At 49.1% G+C, this 18,606-nt stretch overlaps 3 protein-coding genes across 3 annotated transcripts; 1 reads left to right on the plus strand and 2 right to left on the minus strand.

The window, feature by feature from the left end:
- Positions 1–2,322: 2,322 nt before the first annotated feature.
- On the minus strand, positions 2,323–4,284 carry F4812DRAFT_397947 (uncharacterized protein). The gene is made up of 3 exons (XM_047932179.1): positions 3,913–4,284; positions 2,846–3,725; positions 2,323–2,664 (listed from the first exon to the last, which is right to left on the minus strand). The coding sequence occupies exons 2-3, from the start codon at positions 3,663–3,665 to the stop codon at positions 2,390–2,392; spliced, it is 1,095 nt and encodes a 364-aa protein (XP_047789772.1). The 5' UTR covers positions 3,666–3,725; positions 3,913–4,284; the 3' UTR covers positions 2,323–2,389.
- Positions 4,285–9,357: 5,073 nt separating this feature from the next.
- On the plus strand, positions 9,358–11,393 carry F4812DRAFT_398238 (uncharacterized protein). The gene is made up of 2 exons (XM_047932181.1): positions 9,358–9,360; positions 9,417–11,393. Exon 2 carries the CDS (start codon positions 9,698–9,700, stop codon positions 11,261–11,263), a length of 1,566 nt encoding a protein of 521 aa, XP_047789773.1. The 5' UTR covers positions 9,358–9,360; positions 9,417–9,697; the 3' UTR covers positions 11,264–11,393.
- A 2,011-nt stretch (positions 11,394–13,404) lies between these two features.
- Positions 13,405–16,940, minus strand: F4812DRAFT_398192 (uncharacterized protein). The gene is made up of 2 exons (XM_047932180.1): positions 16,783–16,940; positions 13,405–16,729 (listed from the first exon to the last, which is right to left on the minus strand). The coding sequence occupies exons 1-2, from the start codon at positions 16,796–16,798 to the stop codon at positions 13,758–13,760; spliced, it is 2,988 nt and encodes a 995-aa protein (XP_047789774.1). The 5' UTR covers positions 16,799–16,940; the 3' UTR covers positions 13,405–13,757.
- Between the last annotated feature and the right edge of the window lie 1,666 nt (positions 16,941–18,606).

An 18,606-nucleotide genomic window follows, 5' to 3' on the forward strand; every position in this document is an offset into this window, starting at 1 on the left:
CAAAACATAGCGTCTGCTGGAATCGAAGGGTCCTTCCATCACGACGGGGTAATGGCCGTCTACAAAGTCTCGAGGCTTGGTGGCCTTAGGGTGGTGAGTGATATATGCATAGTAATATGCGTGACTGTGAACGTAAGGGTTTTAGGACGAGCAACTCGCAAGCGGGTCGGGGTCGGGGTCGGGGTCGACAGCAGGCACAGGCGGAACAGGGGCGGGCGGACATGCCTATGACAGGGCGGAGTTTGGACGAATCGTAGCGGGTGTGGGGAGACACATTACGAGGTTTTGTTTCGAGTGGCCGTTGCGACGATGGTCGAGAGAGGGGAATGGGGGCCTCCCTATTCGGACCGACGCACGTATACGGGTTACAACATGTGACTGAATACAGACACGTGCTGCTCGCTGCTGCTGCTGCTGCTGCAGTAGCAACAGTAGACTAACCTAGTCATTATAAGTGGCTAATTAGATGGGGATCGGATCGGGTTGGATTGGATTATAAGATAAGTCCTATACCTACGCGTACGTGCGCATAATCCATATACCCAGGTATATACCTAATATAGCAAGCATATGAGGTATATATACTACTATTAGACCAGGCGAACAAAGTGACATATAAACTGCGGAGAGGCTTGTAATAAATAGAAGCTACGATAAGAAGATGTAGGCGCCTACCAAGCAAACGCTGCCTCGGCGCGGCGCGAAATCAACAACAGCGGACGGACGTAAGGGCAATCCCGTTGACGTTACGCGGGTAAGGCTATATGCATACCTCATACATAGGTACATATCATGTAGAGGCCGTACAGAAGGCAGGCAAGCAAGCAAGCAAACAAGCATTTGAAACGGTCCTTAACAAACTAGGTTCTTTTCTTTCTTACGATATTATATTATTTTATACCTACTGTTACCTCTATATTTCTTTTGCTATGCCATACTTCTTCCTTACTTACAACATCGTGCCGCACCACATCACATCTATGACATCTAGTATCAGGTTAGCACAGCAAAAAAATCCACTTGGTTGTTGCTCTCTAAGGGTCTCTCTTTTTCTTCACTAAATCCAGTCCTCGTCTCCACCTGTACCAGACACGGACAGACAGGTATACGCATGCATACATACCTACATACATATTACATGGGGGCCCAACCGTGGAAACAGGTAGGTATACACGTATTTCTGCTTTTACTATCCGCGTATCGCTATCCAGACTGTGGGCGCTGGGCTACCTGGCTGGCTGGCCGACCACCGTACCCTACCCTACACTTCCCTGCCCGGGCATAGGGCATAGGGCATATATACATACTACGAGGTATGCACACTACCTGTATCTGCATCCATATCCATATCCATATCCATATCCATATCCATATCCATCTCTGCATTTGTATCCTATCCGTATCCGCTATGACACGCATCCCGCGCGGAAAGCCGAGTGGTTGGGGAAAAGGTTCCGGTAAAGTTACCTACCTACCTACCTACCTATATACATAATATAAGTCTGGCGGTGACAAGGCAAGGCAAGGCAAGGCAAGGCACGTGGAACCCCTTTCCCCCCCTTACTTCCTTACTTCCCTTCCCCGCTTCCCGGCGCTCCCGGCCCTATGGTTCTTCGCTTTTTGACCCTGTCCTGTCCTATCCTATCCTATCTTATCATGTCCTTGTCGTCTATGTAGGTAGGTACTGTTCTGTGCTTCGTTCCCAACCGAGACACGTTCCCCTGTATTGCGTGGGAAGCCCTTGGTTCATTGCCCTGGAAGGGGGGAGGAGAAATAGCGGAACTTTTATTTTTTTATATTCTTTTGGTTCTTTTCCTATAGGTCTGATTTTGTTCCGTTCCATTTTGTTTCGGATTATTCCTATTATTCCCTTTTCCCCCCCATCCGCCCCCCCTTTTCACTCGTTCGCATCACTTCACTATGCTACAATACATACCACTATACTTGACTTTAATTTTTTTTTCCTATTATTATTTTCGATCTCGGCCCTGCAGCAACACGCTACGTTCTATTCCTACCTCTCTACCTCCCTCCTCCATTTTCCACCCCTTCTCGTCTACGCCGCCCCGCCTTGCTTGGTCTCAAGCGAGCCTCCGCCCCATCTATCATATATGGATTCTCTCTTTTTCTCTCTTTTTCTCTCTCTCTCTCTAGTTAGCCAGTTAACTACCCCTAGTTAATAATAAAGCCCGACTTCAAAGTTCCACATTGCCCCAACTACCTAATAACAACGTTTCCTTTCCTTATCTATCTCAATCTACCTTCGTTGAGATATCTACCTCCTAGGTAGCTAGGTCCCTCTGATATACCCACCCACCCCACCCCTGTCCTCCTCCTTCGCTTATCTGTCTGCCCTGTCCTGTCCTGTCCTGCCCCGTCCTCCCTTGCCTTACCTTAAAAGGCTGAACGGGCTTATGGCCCCCATATCGGGGCTGCGCGGGCTCATGGGTAGCGCGAACAACTCGTCTTCCGTCTCTTTGGCGGCTTGGACCGCGTATGGCAGCGGCGGCGCAGCCGTCTGCTTGTTCCCGCCCAGAACGGCGTCGAGGGAAGCCACGTTGCCCGCGTCCGCGCCCGTTCTCATCGCCAGCCCGTCTTTCTTGCCCGGGGGAGGCGGGTCGCGCCTGGGAATATACGGGTCGCGTTGATGCGAGTAGTGGGCGCCTAGAGAGAAGGTGAGTCTTGGCGGAAACGTGGGAGGAAAACGTGTTTGTGGATTTAGGCAGGCAGGTGGAAATCTTGGGAGTGAAAGCTTGCAACCAATGAATGACAAGGCATCTATCTGGGAGAAAGGGGAAGGGTGAAGAGGAATAGGAGAAAAACAAGGAAAACTCTAGGTAGGTACCTGAATGATTGGCCAAGTCCGACGGCGAAGTCGCCAATTTCAGCCCCTTCAGCTTCTCGCCTAACCGGCCGCCGACCGGGGAGCGCGGGCTCTGCGGCGGCGACTGGGCTATAGAACCGGCATCCGCGACGTTGGGATTGGTGTCGGGGACCCGGAGGTCGTCGAGGCCGAAATGATCGATGATCCAAAGACGCTCCTGGACGGCCATCTCGAGCCCCACGCTCTCGCTGTTGTCGCGCAGCTCCGCGCGTATCTCGTCCTGGAGCTGTCCGGCGCGCAGCCGCGCCCATATCGTGTGCAAGACGCCGCGGCGGCCCGCGTCGCGGGATCCGATCCCGAGCCCCGGCGCGAATATGGCCGGCATCGCTTTCGCCGTTAGCGTCCGGCCCGAGCCGGCGTGGGAAATGGTTACCGCGGGCGGCACCGTGGCGTCGGAAGGTAATAGGAAGTAGACGCGTTGCCGGCGCTGTCCTTCCTTATCGATGATTCCCCCGTCGTCGTCGTCGTCGTCTTCTACTTTCTCGATGACGGGAAATGTCGTCGTCTTGGCATCCCACGCCACGACCCAGCCGTCCTCGCCCGACGGCGCAGGATCCCATTCCACCATGAGGATCTTGGACCCGTCGTTTCCGCGGCCGGTCTCGAACTCGAACCGCGCGAAGGCGTTTGGCGAGGCCGGCGATACCGGCGAGTCTATTACGCATGGTTCCGAAGCGGAATGGCCGGGAGTGAAGGATGACGTGGTGGCGGCTAGCTCAGGTATCCGGAGGGGAGCGGACCCGGAAGAGGTCGGATGACTCGGTGTAGGATCCATAGCCATCTGCGTAATTCGCGTGTGCGTGAGTCCGGTAGCCCGCTTTAGGTGAGAACGAGTGTGATGCTACCTCCCGAGGTGTGTAAGTAGGGTAAGAGGGCCGTCGCTAGGAGCGCATCGAAAGCCAATGGAGATGGCTAGATGGACGGTCTCGAGAAGGGGAGGGGGATAGGAGCGCGCGTCTGGCGCAAAGAGGATGGACGACGGGCCAATATTCCTTGAACACGCGCCGCACGCACGCACGAAAACTTACTTGCGCAGCCGCACAGCGGGGTGATAATTTATTCAAATTGTCTCGGGAATATTGTCTAGCGACGGATGAATCTACTGGGTAATATTAAGCGGCAACGGCAAGGCTAGTAAGGTAACGTAGGCTCCTTTCTTGGCTGCTGCCACTACTCCTCATGCAATGTAGACATCGGCAGTCGAAAGACGGCGACAGAGGAGAGGAGGGCAAAACCAATTTTTTTTCCTCTTGCAACGTAGGCCTAGGGAATAAGGGTATCGTATGGATAAAAGCGAGTTAAAAATAAAGACTACTTTAGGTAGGTGTGCAAATTAGAGCTCTCGATAATAATGAAGTATAAAAATTCCCTTTGGCTCTTCTGAACGCAACTACTAGGCTACTAGCTTAGACAAACTAAGGTACCTAGCCTCACCGGTGTAGTTTGAAATGAGGCTACTGTACGTATGCGGGCGTGCAGGAGCTTAGAGGTGAGGAGTAGTTTTAGGCGGGGAGAGGAACGAGATAGAAAGAGAGAGATCGAATGGTTCCTTTTCCACCAAGTGACAGCTTTCGTGGCAGAAAAGGGAATGCTCGACGTCTTGGCGGCGATGATGTATGGTACAAGAGAGGAACACGCAGAGTGAGCGAGATTTGTTATGACCATAGCAGCTGAAGGCAGCCATTTTGGAATAGCATCCATGTAGCTCATAAGTACCTATAGTAAGGGGATGTCAGTGACAACGGCGGGGGGGGCCAGGAACGCCATCAGCGAGAGCGACTCTCAAGTGAATAGAAAGAGAGTCGTGCCAATCCACCCATACATGTGGTTTTCTAAAAATAGACAACACCCAGCCAACCCAGCCAACCCGGTGGTTCGGGGCTAGTCGGTGGTTGATCTCGGTTGTGTACTGAGGAGAAATCGGAAATTGGGGAAGAGCTTTTTAGGTGAGACTCGCGAATTGTGCGCGAATGGATTAATATGGGCATGGGGCAGGGGGGTTGTTTACTATGTAAGCGAGTCCCCCATGCCCCTTTTGAAAACGAACTTCCTGATCTGTTCATCAGGTAGAAGCTAGGATCCAGAAGAGTTCCATCCTTGGAAATCCCACCAGTCTGGCTCCTCATGCTCCTCATGCTTCTCATACAAAACGACACCGAACAGCTCGAGGAAGCCTTATCTCTAGAATCGTTCTAGACGCCTTATACGCGCACGCGTCCTCGTGCTCGGAATCGTAGGAATTCGGGGTATACCGTGTCCCAATCGGCATATCGGACGGGCTTCTTGATAGGGCTGATTTTCAGCACCATTTCTTCTTTACATCACCTGCTTATTGGTGGCCTGATCTATACAAAGCGCGACTCACTGGGATTCAACGAAGAGTTCCCTAAAGAATATGTTTAAACTTAACCTAGGGAATTGTGACGGATAAATAAAACCACGATACCTTAAGTGGTGCGATATGTAGAACCGAGCTCGGGGGAAGTTTCCTACGAAATAGGCGAGAAGCTACACTACTTATGATAACTAGAATAAGGCTAGCTGTTCGTAGTCTGATCGTCTTCGCATGGCGAGTAGAGCTAATATATTAAACAAAACTGTGATGGATTACTTGGAGGCTTTGGAGCATCGGATGTGGCCCCGATGACGTTTCCCCAGGCCATGTTTCGTAGTATCCGGTAACTCGCGATGGGTGATCGTCCTAGATTTAACCAAAGACGTACGTACCGCCTTGCGGGCTATGACTGTTGACACCTCATTTGAAGCACCCATTGGAATGTGTTCTATGAAGAAACCTCAACAAGTGTTAATATGATAGTAAATGTGATACGAACGCCATAGAATTGATGAATAGACCATCGATTTGCGCCACGGAATGAATAAGTCTGGCTTAGATCACAAAATAGCAGCAATGTTTCATTTTTTCGACTTCAATATTTTGTTTCATGAAGACCACGTTGCACCCGCGCGGTTTAGTGGCGTTATAAGCTGCGGACGAGCCAGGTGATCTTCTGCCCGCGTCTACCACTTGGCCGCTGGGAAATTATCACAGAGACGTCGTACTCCTAGATACGTACATGAGTCAGGCTAAGTCAAGCTCATCTCTTTTCTGCGATGGCCACATGTGTAAATGTAGTCTTAGTCACCTCATCCTCGATTTGTAGAAATGCGTAGAAACGTGCAATTCTCGACTTCAGCAGTGTCGGAGTATCCAAATATGAAGATGAAAAAGAATGGGCCACTAGCCAATGAGGTCGAAATTACGTCGGATGCTGGGAGGGTCAGAAAAGACCGTAGTAAGGCCGTTCGGTCCACATGGGCGGTCGGTCCCTTTTTTTCTTTTTTAACGAGCAAGACGGACCCGGCGGCTCTATCGCGGGGAATTCCCAAGCCCTTGTTTCTTACGGGCCATCATCAACATCTTGTAGGAAGGTGACCTTTCTAACAGCCTTAGTAGTATAGCAAGTAATAATACGATACGATCAACGCGCTTAGCGTAACATGTTACCTTTAAAAAAACCAGCATGATATGCCAAGCTCGCCGTTTATATAAAATTTCAATCTTTTTTGTGTCTAGTTGTGGATTTGTGAAGCATTTAGGGAGTGGAGAGGTACGCTACGTACTCCTGGATAAACTACCTACCTGGTAGGTAAGTCCAGGTAGGTAAGTCATGCTAACAGCCACCATCACATTGGTGATGCTGTAGGAGTTGATTATGCCGAGACGCAAGTAATAAAGGGAATATGTTTGACGGCTCAGGATGGTCATGTGCAATGTCTCGCAGAAGTAGAGATTGAAAAAGGGGTCTCGATCCCATTGGGAAAAGAAGGGTGGTCTCTCTGTCTAGGTGGCATGTTACACTGCGAGACCGAAATGAGAAAAGCAACCCCAGAAGTGCCGAAATCGAATGCAGATCTTTCCTAAACGGTATTTGAATCACTGCGCGCTGGTGAATCGTAAGAATCGTGAATCGTGATGGAAGGCCTCACTCTCTCCCTGGCTACTTACTCCCTGGGCTGCTTGGTAAGCTGGCTCGATATGGCCCTTAAGTGAAGCAACCAGCGGCGCCGGATGAAGGCTTCCCAATTTATTGTTTGTTCTCGAGACTCTGCTGCGTCTGGCTTTCGGTCTGTATTGTACATGAGGTAGGGGAATATATTATGCTTGAATATTTGCGTCGGATCCCGTATATGCCAAGTCTTGTCGCGGTGGTGCTCATGATGAAATGAGGGAGGCTAAAGTATCGTAACCAAGTTTACAAGCATGCTCGACGACACCGAGCAGAAGAGTCGGTGCTACTTTCGGCACTGGCCATGATAAGTGTCATAAATTTCACGAGTCTATGAACGGAAGCCCACGAGGCTCCGCGAAGTACAATCGTGGAGCAATCGCGGAGCAGCAGGTTATAACCGAGCTGTAAATAGGCTAAATGGGAAAAGCTGGGTTGCGATGCTCTCCCAGCTACTAGCTAACCCCATAAACCCCATAGTCAGATCCGGCCAGACACACGATAGAGAGGGTCCTAACGTGGGACCATACGTTAATGGCGACATTGTTTATTGAAAGACGAAAGATAACAAGTAGATAAAGCTAGCAAGGGGGGGGAAAGAGCTAAGTGAGATATCAGGAAAGCTGAGCTTCGATAAAAGGCCGAGAGGAAGGGGAGCTAGCTAGGATTTGTTAGAAAATATTTTGCGGATGACCGATATATATCTATGAGATGTCCGCGGGCCGATAGGTAATGATTCCGAAGAAGACCGGGTGCTGATGGAGATGGAAATGGAAGAGATGATACAATACCAGAGCCGTATGAGGAAGACTTATCGGCCATGCCCGCACCCATGCTGCTGCTATGGAACATGGAACATGGAACATGGAACAACTCACGGAATCTTGTCTGACCTCATCAGGACAAGGATACGGCAATAACCTTCTCCGGATTCAGGTACGGTTGAATTGGTTTATTAGTCGGTATTAAGCAATGAAGTAAGCTGATGCCGGGGCCGAATATTTAATAAATACCTCCTTAACTTTTAAGATGCTTGAGGTGAGGTGATGTGATGTGATGGTACCTTGTTAGGTATTCGATACCTCTCGGGATGCTTGATACCGAGATACTTGCCAATCAATTGGGATAGACCCTGAATTCTGAGTAAATGACCCTGATAAAATTTATGGTAAAATGTTTTGCATCTACGAATAACTGTAGCCGAACGATTCGGACAATTGCGTAGTGATAAGAATATCGGGGTGAGGTGTGGATCGTGGGTCGTGGATCGTTGGGAATTGGATCAAAGGTGTAAAGGAAGTAAAAAAAAAAAAAAAAAAGAAGAGGGGTGAAAAATTAAGTGGTTTTTTCTCGGTGCAAAAAGAGTCAGGAACTACCTATAGGTAGTGTTAATAGGTGGTGTTTTAATGGGTGTTCGACATATCACTCGCTGGCCATAGGTCGGCAGCACTTCTCTAGCACTCCACTATTTGGCCGGCCAAATCGCCGTAAGCAGCAAGAAGACACACCCTCGGACACCCTATTTTATAGCTCATACCACCATAACACCGAATAGACTTAACGACTTTGACAGGTTTTAGTGGATTTTCCCTTTTCCCCCAGTGCCACCCACGCCCCAGAAAGTTAACCTCTGTCGCTTGTTCTCCACACCCACCTTACAGGTACGCAGTCTACCCGGTCTACCTACGCAGTCTACCCTACGGTTACTAGGTTACTAGTGTTTAGGTACCTTAGGTTAGGTAGGTAGGCTGGTAAGAGCAAGGTTACTAATGACACTGGCCTGGATTCCTATCGTACACTCCCCCCCCGTCCCATTCCCGTCTTTTTCCAACATCCCCCCCCCCCCCCCCCCCAATCCAAAATCGCAAAAGCTTCTAAACTCGTGAACTAAGTTCCCACTTGGGCTCTATCTATCTTCAAGTTCTCGGCCTCATTTTTCCCACGTTCTCAAACTTTATCCACTTCCTTTGTTCCAGTAGTAGTAAACTCTATGGGTTATTTCTTTTCCTAGTAGCACCCTAAACATCCTCATTACCACCCATACGGCTTCTTGCCCTATCTGGTCACTTCTGTTAACGTTGCTCTTCTCTCCGTTGCCTTGTCTCAGTTGTTTCTCTCTGTTCAACACCATTTTTGAGACCATCTCTCCCGCTTCCCGACCCCGTAGCCCCATGTACATTGCGCCTCTTCTCTTGGTCTCCTAATACTTACCAACTTATCAACTGCCACCAACTTTGCTTTCTCAAACCGACGCCCTTTTCATCTCGTCGCGATATTTACCTTTTCCCCGCCAGCTCGAATCGCGTTCGTGACGATACCGAATTCTCAGGGTCTACGACAGCCAAACCAATCTTCGGTCATCATATCAGTCTTAACGAGACTCGGTATTCCAATTCCATCCCCTACGGCCGAGACTTAGCCAACTAGAGTCCGGTTTGAGCGAGAGAGGCGCAGAGCGCTTTGGCTGTTGTATTGTGTCTACATCTGACGTCGCTCGCTTTATCTCATTGCTGTAGTTCTAGTCCCCCTGTCCCTTTATTCAGTCTCCTTCGTCCTCGACTCGATCTACGAACCGCCATCCGTCACCCCGAATCTGTGAACGGATCCTGCCTACCTTCTAATTCACCCCGATATATTCAATGTCTCAACATGTTTGATTTGCGTCCGGCCAATTTCAACATTATCGACCCCGACGCCGTCGCCTTTCCTGTCTGATAAAGGACAAACGTGCATTGCGAGCACTCTCCATCTGTCCGTCTTGACATAGGCGCGCCGGCTTCACTTGTCCGAACAATCATTCATAATGGACCCTCCACACTTGACCGAATTCGCCTCCCAGCGGTATTTCGATAAGCTCAAGAAGCTAAACGAGTCTAAAGATCAGCCTCCCGATGCTATTGCCCACGCGCAGGAGGGCTCTGTTGTGGCCGAATCCTCGACATTCATACTTCCTATCAGGAGACCGAAGGCAGCTGATCAGGCCTCGCACGATATCCAAAAGGCAGAAAAGCGTCGCGGCAATTTCATCGGCTTCAAGATCTTACCGTCGCGTAATTCTGTTGAACACGACACGCGCCGACAGTCTATCGATTCTACGAAAAGGAAGAGCATACCTTTCGATCAGTTATTCCTCGCGCTTCCTAATGAGCTGAAAATCCAAATCATCGCCTCTCTACCCTTATCTGATGTCCTAAGCCTTCGATTAGCTTCGCGGTCGTGGCACGCGATGATTACAGTCAATGAGTTCCCAATTGCTCGGTATCACTTGGAGCATCACGTTCCTGCTTATGCGAAGCGATTATATCCAGCGCCCGACCCGACTGCGATACGGCTTCACTATTTATGTGGGATATGGCATAGGTTACACGTTGCCGCTAAGCTGTCCTATTTAATATGCGAGAGGGTGACGAAGGAGATATTTCTGAGGACTACGGTGGCTCAACGTATCGAATTCGAGCCGCAATACGAGAGGATGCGCCGACGATTAATACCACTGCTCTTTACAGTATTTCATTTCTTTGAGACGTACCGAACATTACATATCGAATACATTCAGGAACATGGACATGGCTTATCCAAGGTCCCTTACACCTTAAATCCTATCGAACTGAAGATCATGAGCATGTACGACGACCAAACATTATTACGCGTCCATCAGGTGTTCCCCCTGGTGGTATCTTCCTTCTGTCGACGCCTTCGACCACCATCTTATGTGGGTCGATTAGAGCGTTCGCTCCGAGGTTATTTGAAGGACCGGCCTCCCGACGAAGTTTATGTGACTGCGATGTGTGTCGGCGGACTCCGACAGATGGAACGATTCTGGGAGATCAAGGGGTATAATTCGAGGAGAGGAGCCGTCGACTCGTGGTATAACGCGGTCTTAAGGGAACCGGTGGAGGTCGGGATGAAAACGCGGCGAGGGTTCAGGGGTCTCACGCGGAAGAAGTCGAGCGCAGGCGAGTCCGATTTTCCAAGGCCCGGAGAACCATACGTGAACGGCCGCGGACGGCAGGGATCGGATGCAGGCCGACGGGGCAGCGATGCGTCGATGATTACGTGGGAGAACCTGGTATTTAATACGAGTTTGGCTGAAGGCATGCCGATGGGCGAGTTGTCGCGCGAACAACTCAAGATGTTACTTCCCGACCTACCAACCTTACAACAAATATGGCTTCCAACGGCGGAGGCGCTAATATTAGACCGTGGAATTGTCGAACGGCCGCAGGACATCAAGCGCAACGCGCAAGTCATGTTGGAGCTGATCCGGGAGGACGGTGCCGCCGAGGAAGACGAGTGGTGGTACGGCCGGGCGGCGCCGGAGTCGGTCCGGCCGCCTCTCGAAGCCATCGAAGAGGACCCAATCGAATAATTAACCTTCCCACCTTACTTATCCTTATCTATCTACATCACCTCACCTTATCTTACCTTACCTCACCTTACCTATTCTACTATCTAGTACTTGACTTTATTATACCAACGGGGAAAGGGGACGCGAGGGGATGGTTGTGTGTCCGGGTTAGTTGAATTGATACCTAGCATAAGCGCTTAGAAAGATATCCGCGCGAAGGGTGGGGATAGCGGGCTTTTTTTTCTTGGTTTGGTTGGGTTGGTTCTAGCCGTCATCTAGCCATGTTCATCATCAGCATTTACAGGGCGTTCTTTTTTATAATATGGGGCGGGAACTTTTCCATTTATTCTTCTTTATTTTGGTCTTTGCAACAGCAGCAGCCGCAGCAGCAAGCAGCAGAATTTCCTTGTTTTTATTTTTCATGGTCTGTTTTGGTTAGTAGGGTATTACTACTTACTACCACTACTACTCCTCCCGGGGATTTGGGGCGTATACGATATATTGTTTTTTTTTTCTTTCTCCCCCTTCCCATGTTTCCTCACCTCATGGATAGGCCGAGGGGGAAATGGGGGGGAAGGGAAAAGGGAGCCTGGGAGCGAGGATGGAATCATGGATAGGGAGAAGCTTGGGCGAAAACCTATTAGGCGTTCCCGAGTTCGTCTAAGGACAACAACAACTACAACTACTACTATTTGATGGCTCCTCTTTTCTTGGATTCGCAAATACCGAATACCCAAGAAAAGACACATAACATAACCATAACTATAACCAATATCCATTATCATATCATATCGTACCAATATCATACTATTAGGTACCTGCTACTACTTGGTGTCCCCAAGTTCTCATTTCATCTCTTATTACATGTCGTTGTTCGTTGCTCTTTTTATCTGTCGTTACAGACTATATTATATTTATATTAGCCCGAAACGAAGCGTAAACTCTTACCCCCCTTCCCCACCTCCCTGCTTCCCCGTTTTTTCTTCTATCTTTTTCCCTGCCTAACTACGTGTTCCGCGCGGCATCTATTACTCCTGTCCCCCTTTTTGTTTTCCCCGAGATCATACCCGCAAGCGAGCAAAGCGACATTCCTCCGAACGTCCCCGTCCCCGATTGCGTGCTAGGAAGGCAAAAGGGGGGATTGGTGGGATGAGGATTATCTTTAGATACCGGGGAAAGGAAGGACATGCGTGCGTGTAAGATTGAACGAACAGGTGAATGGATAAATAAATGTATGGCTACCTGGTTGGTGGAATTAGGAGCTACGCAGATATTCACTAGTCGCACTCGTGGGAAGGGAAGGGAAGGGAAGGGAAGGGAAGGGAAGGGAAGGGAAGGGAAGGGAAACAAAGATAATATGCACACGTCTTCTATAAGAAGAGAAAGGGCTTGAGTAGGAGGAGGAAGAGAAGGAGGAAGAGGAACCAAGCAAAGAGGTAGATATATATCCCATATATCAATCGATGAATGTTCTCGGACCCCATCTCATCTCGTCTCGTCTCGCCTTGTCTCATTCCGTTCCATATTCCATCTCTCTTGCCTACATGCCTGAACTAAAGTTTTCGTCCGAGTCTTTTACACCCCTTCCTCCCGCCTTCTCTCTCTAACACACATGTTTTTGCCTTATACCATTCCTTACCCCTGAATGACCATCTCTTCAACCGTACCGTGCCATACCATACGATCCATTCCATCCTTCGTTGTACCCAGCATCTTCCTTAATCGCAAACAGTACAACTCCATACCACTACCACCACCAACAACAACAACAGACAAGCAGACAAAACAAGTAAAAAATCGTAGCAGGTAGAACGAAACCCGGGCAACACACAAATGGTATATTAGAACAGACCATACGGGAGAAAAAAAAGAACCGAAAACTATTTGGCGTAAAAAAGCACAGAAACAGAACCCGCTCTCTCCCAACGCTTTGCTGCCCTTTTCCCGATAATACGAGGACCAATGTCCCGCGAACAAAGTGTGAGGAAGAAGAAGGAGGAGGAAGAAAGGAGGTAAAGTAAATAAGGTAAAAACCCGTAAAAAAACCTTTTGAGGTCTGTTGCTTGTGCTACAAGTAATATTCAAAACCCCTCTCCGTTTCTCTCCTCGCGGACCGGAAAGATCCCGCCTAACGTGTACTGGCACCGGTCGGAGTCGGAGTCGGAGGAGGGTAGGAAGTCATTTAAACTATGAAGAAACGAAGAATGAATAACAAATAGCTCCCTAATGCCATGTTCCTTTCCCTTTCATTTCTTCCCTTTCCATAATCCATTTCCTTTAAAACTTTCCGTCGTAAAAACTATGCAGAGGAAATAGAACAACCATAAAAAGGGAGAGAAAGCAGTTCGAAGTCGTGCTCTCAACCCCCCCTAAGATCCATATACAAACGCCACTTTATTTTATTTTTCTCCATTTCCTTAAACGCCACATTCTGTCGTATATCATGTGCATATCGAAAACCTAGAAAATGCCCAGGTCTCGGTCTCATACGAGATGAAATTTTCAGATGAAATTTTCACGACGGCCACCTGTTCTGGGTAGCGCGACTAACGTTTGAGGAAGGTAGATAACTGTTGTTCATACCCGTGGTGGAAGAATAGAGCGATGCTGCGCTCGAGCCGGTTGTCCGTTGCTGAGACGGTACGCCACCGCTGCTCAGCCCGTACGAGCCAGTCCCGAGACCTAGCGCACCGTGGCTATTACCCGAATCCAAGTTCTGGAGTTCCAGAAAGCTCGAGTCGAAAGAGGGCGCAAATGTTGAGGGCATCGCGGAATGCGACGTGCTATGTGTAGTCGTCGGTGTTTGGCGCGCGCCGAAGTGAGGAGAGTGGTTTGCGACGCCATGACCTGTGGCACCTCCCGTACGATAGTTGTTATCTAGCGGTGACGCCGAAGGTGTTCGACGCGGTGGGTATCCCGTACTGCTGTGGACGAGTGATGGCGACCCCCTATAATTAGTGTCGCTCTGTAAGAGCGGTGAGTTTGACTGTGCGCCGAACTGAGGAGAATTAGTCATGTGCTGTACAAGACCTGTTCCGGGAGATCCTGTAGCCATATGCTGAGTCTGACGTTGACTAGTAGAATACGCAGATGGTTGTGTATTGTAGGACGGGTTAAGAGTCTGTGTTTGGTAGTAGTTTTGAGATGGTCTGCTCTGCTGGTGGGTAGCCAGCGTAGATGGCATCTGGGGGGCCTTGGATGCCTGCGAAGAAATAGGAGAAGCGCTTTGAGTAGTCTGCTGCATCTGCTGACGATTGGCAGTCTGCTGTCTTGCGTTGTCCTGGCGGTTTTGGAGGGCTGTAAAACGTTCGTAGTGAGCTTCTAATCCTTCCGCGGGAGTTGGGGACGCCGTATTGCCCATCGATGTCGTCGTTTGATGCTGCTGTTGCTTTTGAGAGCGATTGGCATTGCTCTGTACTGGATCACTACGGTTCTGTAGTGCAGCTATTCGCTCGTAATGAGCTTCGAGGCCTTCGGCCTGCGTATGGTTTTGTGATGGGATGGAAATCTGATTAGATTGCCGGTTTTGATCCAAGCTGGTCGCTGTAGATGACGCAGAATTTTTATTCCCTATATTATTCGGAGTCGAGCGTTTCGCCGTCTGTAGCGAACCTGACTCTTGGGATTTACGCGGCCGTTTTGTAGACGGCGTATTATTAACATTGGCAGAAGACTGCTGAATAGACTGGACAGCAACAGCCGATGGCTGCACTTGGGGAATTGGAACTGAGGTTGCTTGAGAAAGACTCGCTTGTGTTTGCTGGGAAGTGGCGTTACTTCCGACGCCACCATCGGAGGCTCCGTCAGTTTGAAGGTGGATAGTACCGATAGGGGCAGACTGACGCTTCCGCTTCTTCCCAACTATTGAGGACTCCTTAACTTGAGGAGTCGGCGTCTGGCTATTAGACATCGCAGGCGGAGGTAACAGCTGAGATCGCTGGTCGCTCTGAGAATTAGCACCATCCGCGATAGAGGACGTGGTAGTGCTGCCTGTAAACGAAGGGCCAACAATAGGCATCCGTGCGGGATGCTGATTATTTTGGTGATTCACCAGTTCGGTCGTTTGCAACTGCTGAGACGTAGTGCCATCTTGACCTGCGGACTCGCTGGAGGCCTTGGGGCGATTCTTAGAACCCTTTGGCCGTCCAGCATTCGCCTTCCTCTTCGGTTGCTCACCAAACATGGGAATCGGTACCGGCACAGGAGTCACCTTTGGCGGTATTGGATGCGCTAATGCATGATCGGCTTGAACAGGAGTGGAATTCGGGTTTGCAGATGCGGACTCAGCTGACTGATTAGCTTGCTGTACACCGGAAGCATCCTTAGGTCGATTTTTGGAACCCTTCGGTCGACCACGCCGTTTTATGCTGGATCCAGGCCCAAGCGTGGTATTCGCATCGTTAATAGATTTAAAACCGCCTGTCGAGCCCATCATCGGAGTATTGTTAAACTGCCCCTCTTCGTGAAGTTGGGGGGGTGTACTCGGAGCGTTCTCCGATGGCCCCTCTACTTCGACTAGATCGTCATCTTCGTTCAATTCTAGAACGCTATCCTCTACATCCACCCAGCTGTCATCTTGAGCTTCTTGGGCTCGGTTTGTGGTACCCTTAGTACCTTTCTTCATACCCTTGTCACTCCGAGATTTGCTGGCTTTGCTGCCCTTTGGACGTCCCCTGGGTCGTCGCAAATTCATCGGCTGCGTGGCTGGAATCGATGTCCGCCTTCGAGGCTCCTTGAGATTAGGAAATATCTCAGCGATCCACCCAACAAATAAGGAACCGGAGCCGTTCGCCTCTGCGCTTTCAGGAAATTTACCATCTGCTGGGGGTGGTGCCTCTGGTATGCCGCCAAAGAATGCAAGCGCTTTACATAATTGGTCTACCACTGTATGAGGGGGGAGAGTTCTCAGAAGCGTCAATAATCGTGCTTGTTCGGTTTTTGTTTCGGTAATAGTGAGAGGACGCAATTCCTCAACTACGGGTGCTATTTCGGGAACCGGTTCTACAGAAGCAGACTTCTTCGGGGATGTGAATTGTTTCAAGCCAGGCGGCCTGGGGTAGTTTGCTCGTCGTTGATGAGACACGTAACTATCAGTCTGGGCTAGCTTAGCCTGCAAGGCCGTGCTCTCGCTCGTGCGCTTCGCAGCAGCATCACGGCCCTCGCTTGCGCGATGACTGGCAACATCCATATGCATTACGCTGAAGTTCCCCTTCATCTGTTCCGTAACATCCTTCAGCTTACTGGGGACTGGATTTCTAACGCGCCCGTCCCGAGGATACTGCCTTAGATCTGTATGAAAGGAACCGTCATTGGACAATGTAGAAGATAGTAGGCCATTGGTGCCACCATTTGTAGTAGGGCCGGCTGAGGATGGCGACGGTGCGATTAGGCCGGGCGTAGGAGATTCGGAGGGTTGCTGTCCAGAGACACCCGAGGGCCTGGCAGCAATGGGAGGTGGATTATTTGCCGGATTGGCTGACTGTTGGCCTGTGATGCTGAGTTAGGTAGAGAGATACGAGAGGGAGGGGAAAGAGGCGTACTGGATGTGGTAGCCATTTGGTCGGAGCAGTGCCAACCATGACAAAGAAAGGGTACAATCCAAGTCTGTCTCGTCGGCTAAGCCGTAGAAATAAAACTTATCACCGACAGCTGAGTATGGGTTAGTTGGCGAAATTCCATGCTCATCGACTGCAGACCGAAAATATAACAACTACCAGCGCGTCATCGCGAGCAGTTGATGCGACAGCGCGACCAGCCGGGGGGAATGGAAAGGCTCAATGGATCGAATGCGCCGGAATATTTATATTAAGACGGCCAGCCGAAGGCGAGGGATTTCGCAGTTATATCCGTAGTAATAATATGATAACAGTGGTGGTGGTAGCGGCGGTGGTTGTAGTGGTTAGATATTGCTGGCTACACTCACAAATGTGAAAAGTTGGGGCAGCAAATATGGTGCAGATTAAGTTTAGACGCTGATATTCAGCTGCTGGCGAGGAACGGGGCAATTCAAAATCAAATGTGATTGTCGGCGACAGGTGGTTGGGCTTCATAGGACTGGTTGACCGCTAAACGTTGGTGTAAATGCCTGGTGTAACGGGTGATAGGAACGATGCAAGACGCAGGTTTTTCATAGGTTCATAAGTTCTTTAAAGGATTCAAAACCTCAAGGTCAAATGGGAGAGGAGGGGTGAACAATGGAAAAGGTAAGATTGTTTTTTTTTTCTTCCTTTTTTTTAAAAAGGAAAAAATTAGAAAAATTAGAAAATTAAAAAATGGTGTTTTGGTAGTGAGCCTGTAATTAGTGGTTCGGACGATTTGGTTCTCGTGCTCCTTCGTCGGCGGCTATTGGATTTACACGTCGACTCACCAAGATTTGGGGTTGTACTTTTTTTTCTTTAAGACGGAATTAGTGGATTAGGTACCTTTAGTTTTTAATGCCTGTTTTAAAAAGACCAAAGCGGAGTTGCGACGCTGTCTGGCTTTCTCTAGGTTGCCTGACTTGTTTGGTAGGGAAATCGGGGGACCCATAAACCGCTGCGATGGGCAGCCATGACTGCCATGGCAATCAATAAACAGGATCGATAATGGCTGGCTTGGATGGCCCGTGCTCGACGTGTCCCGCAGTAGAGAAACAGCTAATCCGACCAACCCTGCTGCAGCATCAGCATCGACGTTTATCTTATCAACTAACCTAGGTATTTATCTCCCTCTAGCCGGGTATCTTGATGCACACTAGTACCTAGTACCTCCTATGTATGTTCATTGATTGGCTCCGGGGACAACTAAACCTTGTGTGAGCTGAATGAGATATTGCGTTTGATGCCCCATAAGCGTTATGCGATTGATATTGTTTCCAGGTACCTACATAGTAGGAAGTTGAATATAAGTCCCATCTTAATAGTTATTCGAAATGCCATTTTAACTTTATCTCTTTTAAGGTATTATACAGTTCAGGCAACGCACTCGAGCATTAGGTACTTGAGAATTGTAAAGTTCTTATAAACAGCTATAATCCTGTTATAATCCTGCTATGCTCTTATTGCTCTTATGCATATATAAAAATATATCAAATTCATTATATATCGGTAGAGAATATACGCATGTAAATACTTGAATTTAAAGCCATTGCCATGGCTTTCTTAATGTTTGTACAATACCAGACTTGTGTAAGCCATGAGACTGCATCAGTGTATCAGTGGATGTACAATACCTAGGTACCTCTTATACGCTGAAGTACTCCACTTAAGGCTGAACTAAAAGAAGCACTGACGTTGAGTCTACAGCGGCATGGTACAGGTGCATGTACCGTGTGTATGTCACAGGTACATACCTACCTTAGGTAGGTATTTGCAGCTCCTCCAATT

This window comes from Daldinia caldariorum (genome assembly GCF_022478825.1).
Source record: "Daldinia caldariorum strain CBS 122874 unplaced genomic scaffold F4812scaffold_9, whole genome shotgun sequence".
NCBI lineage: Eukaryota > Fungi > Ascomycota > Sordariomycetes > Xylariales > Hypoxylaceae > Daldinia > Daldinia caldariorum.

What these genes read in the sequence shown, in the direction of transcription:
- F4812DRAFT_397947 (XM_047932179.1), bottom strand. Translation starts at nt 3,665, where the DNA reads ATGGCTATGGATCCTACACCGAGTCATCCGACCTCTTCCGGGTCCGCT. An exon ending in GGACTTGGCCAATCATTCAG is followed by an intron (nt 2,665 to 2,845) that starts GTACCTACCTAG and finishes CCTTCTCTCTAG; the next exon opens with GCGCCCACTACTCGCATCAA.
- F4812DRAFT_398238 (XM_047932181.1), top strand. Translation starts at nt 9,698, where the DNA reads ATGGACCCTCCACACTTGACCGAATTCGCCTCCCAGCGGTATTTCGAT.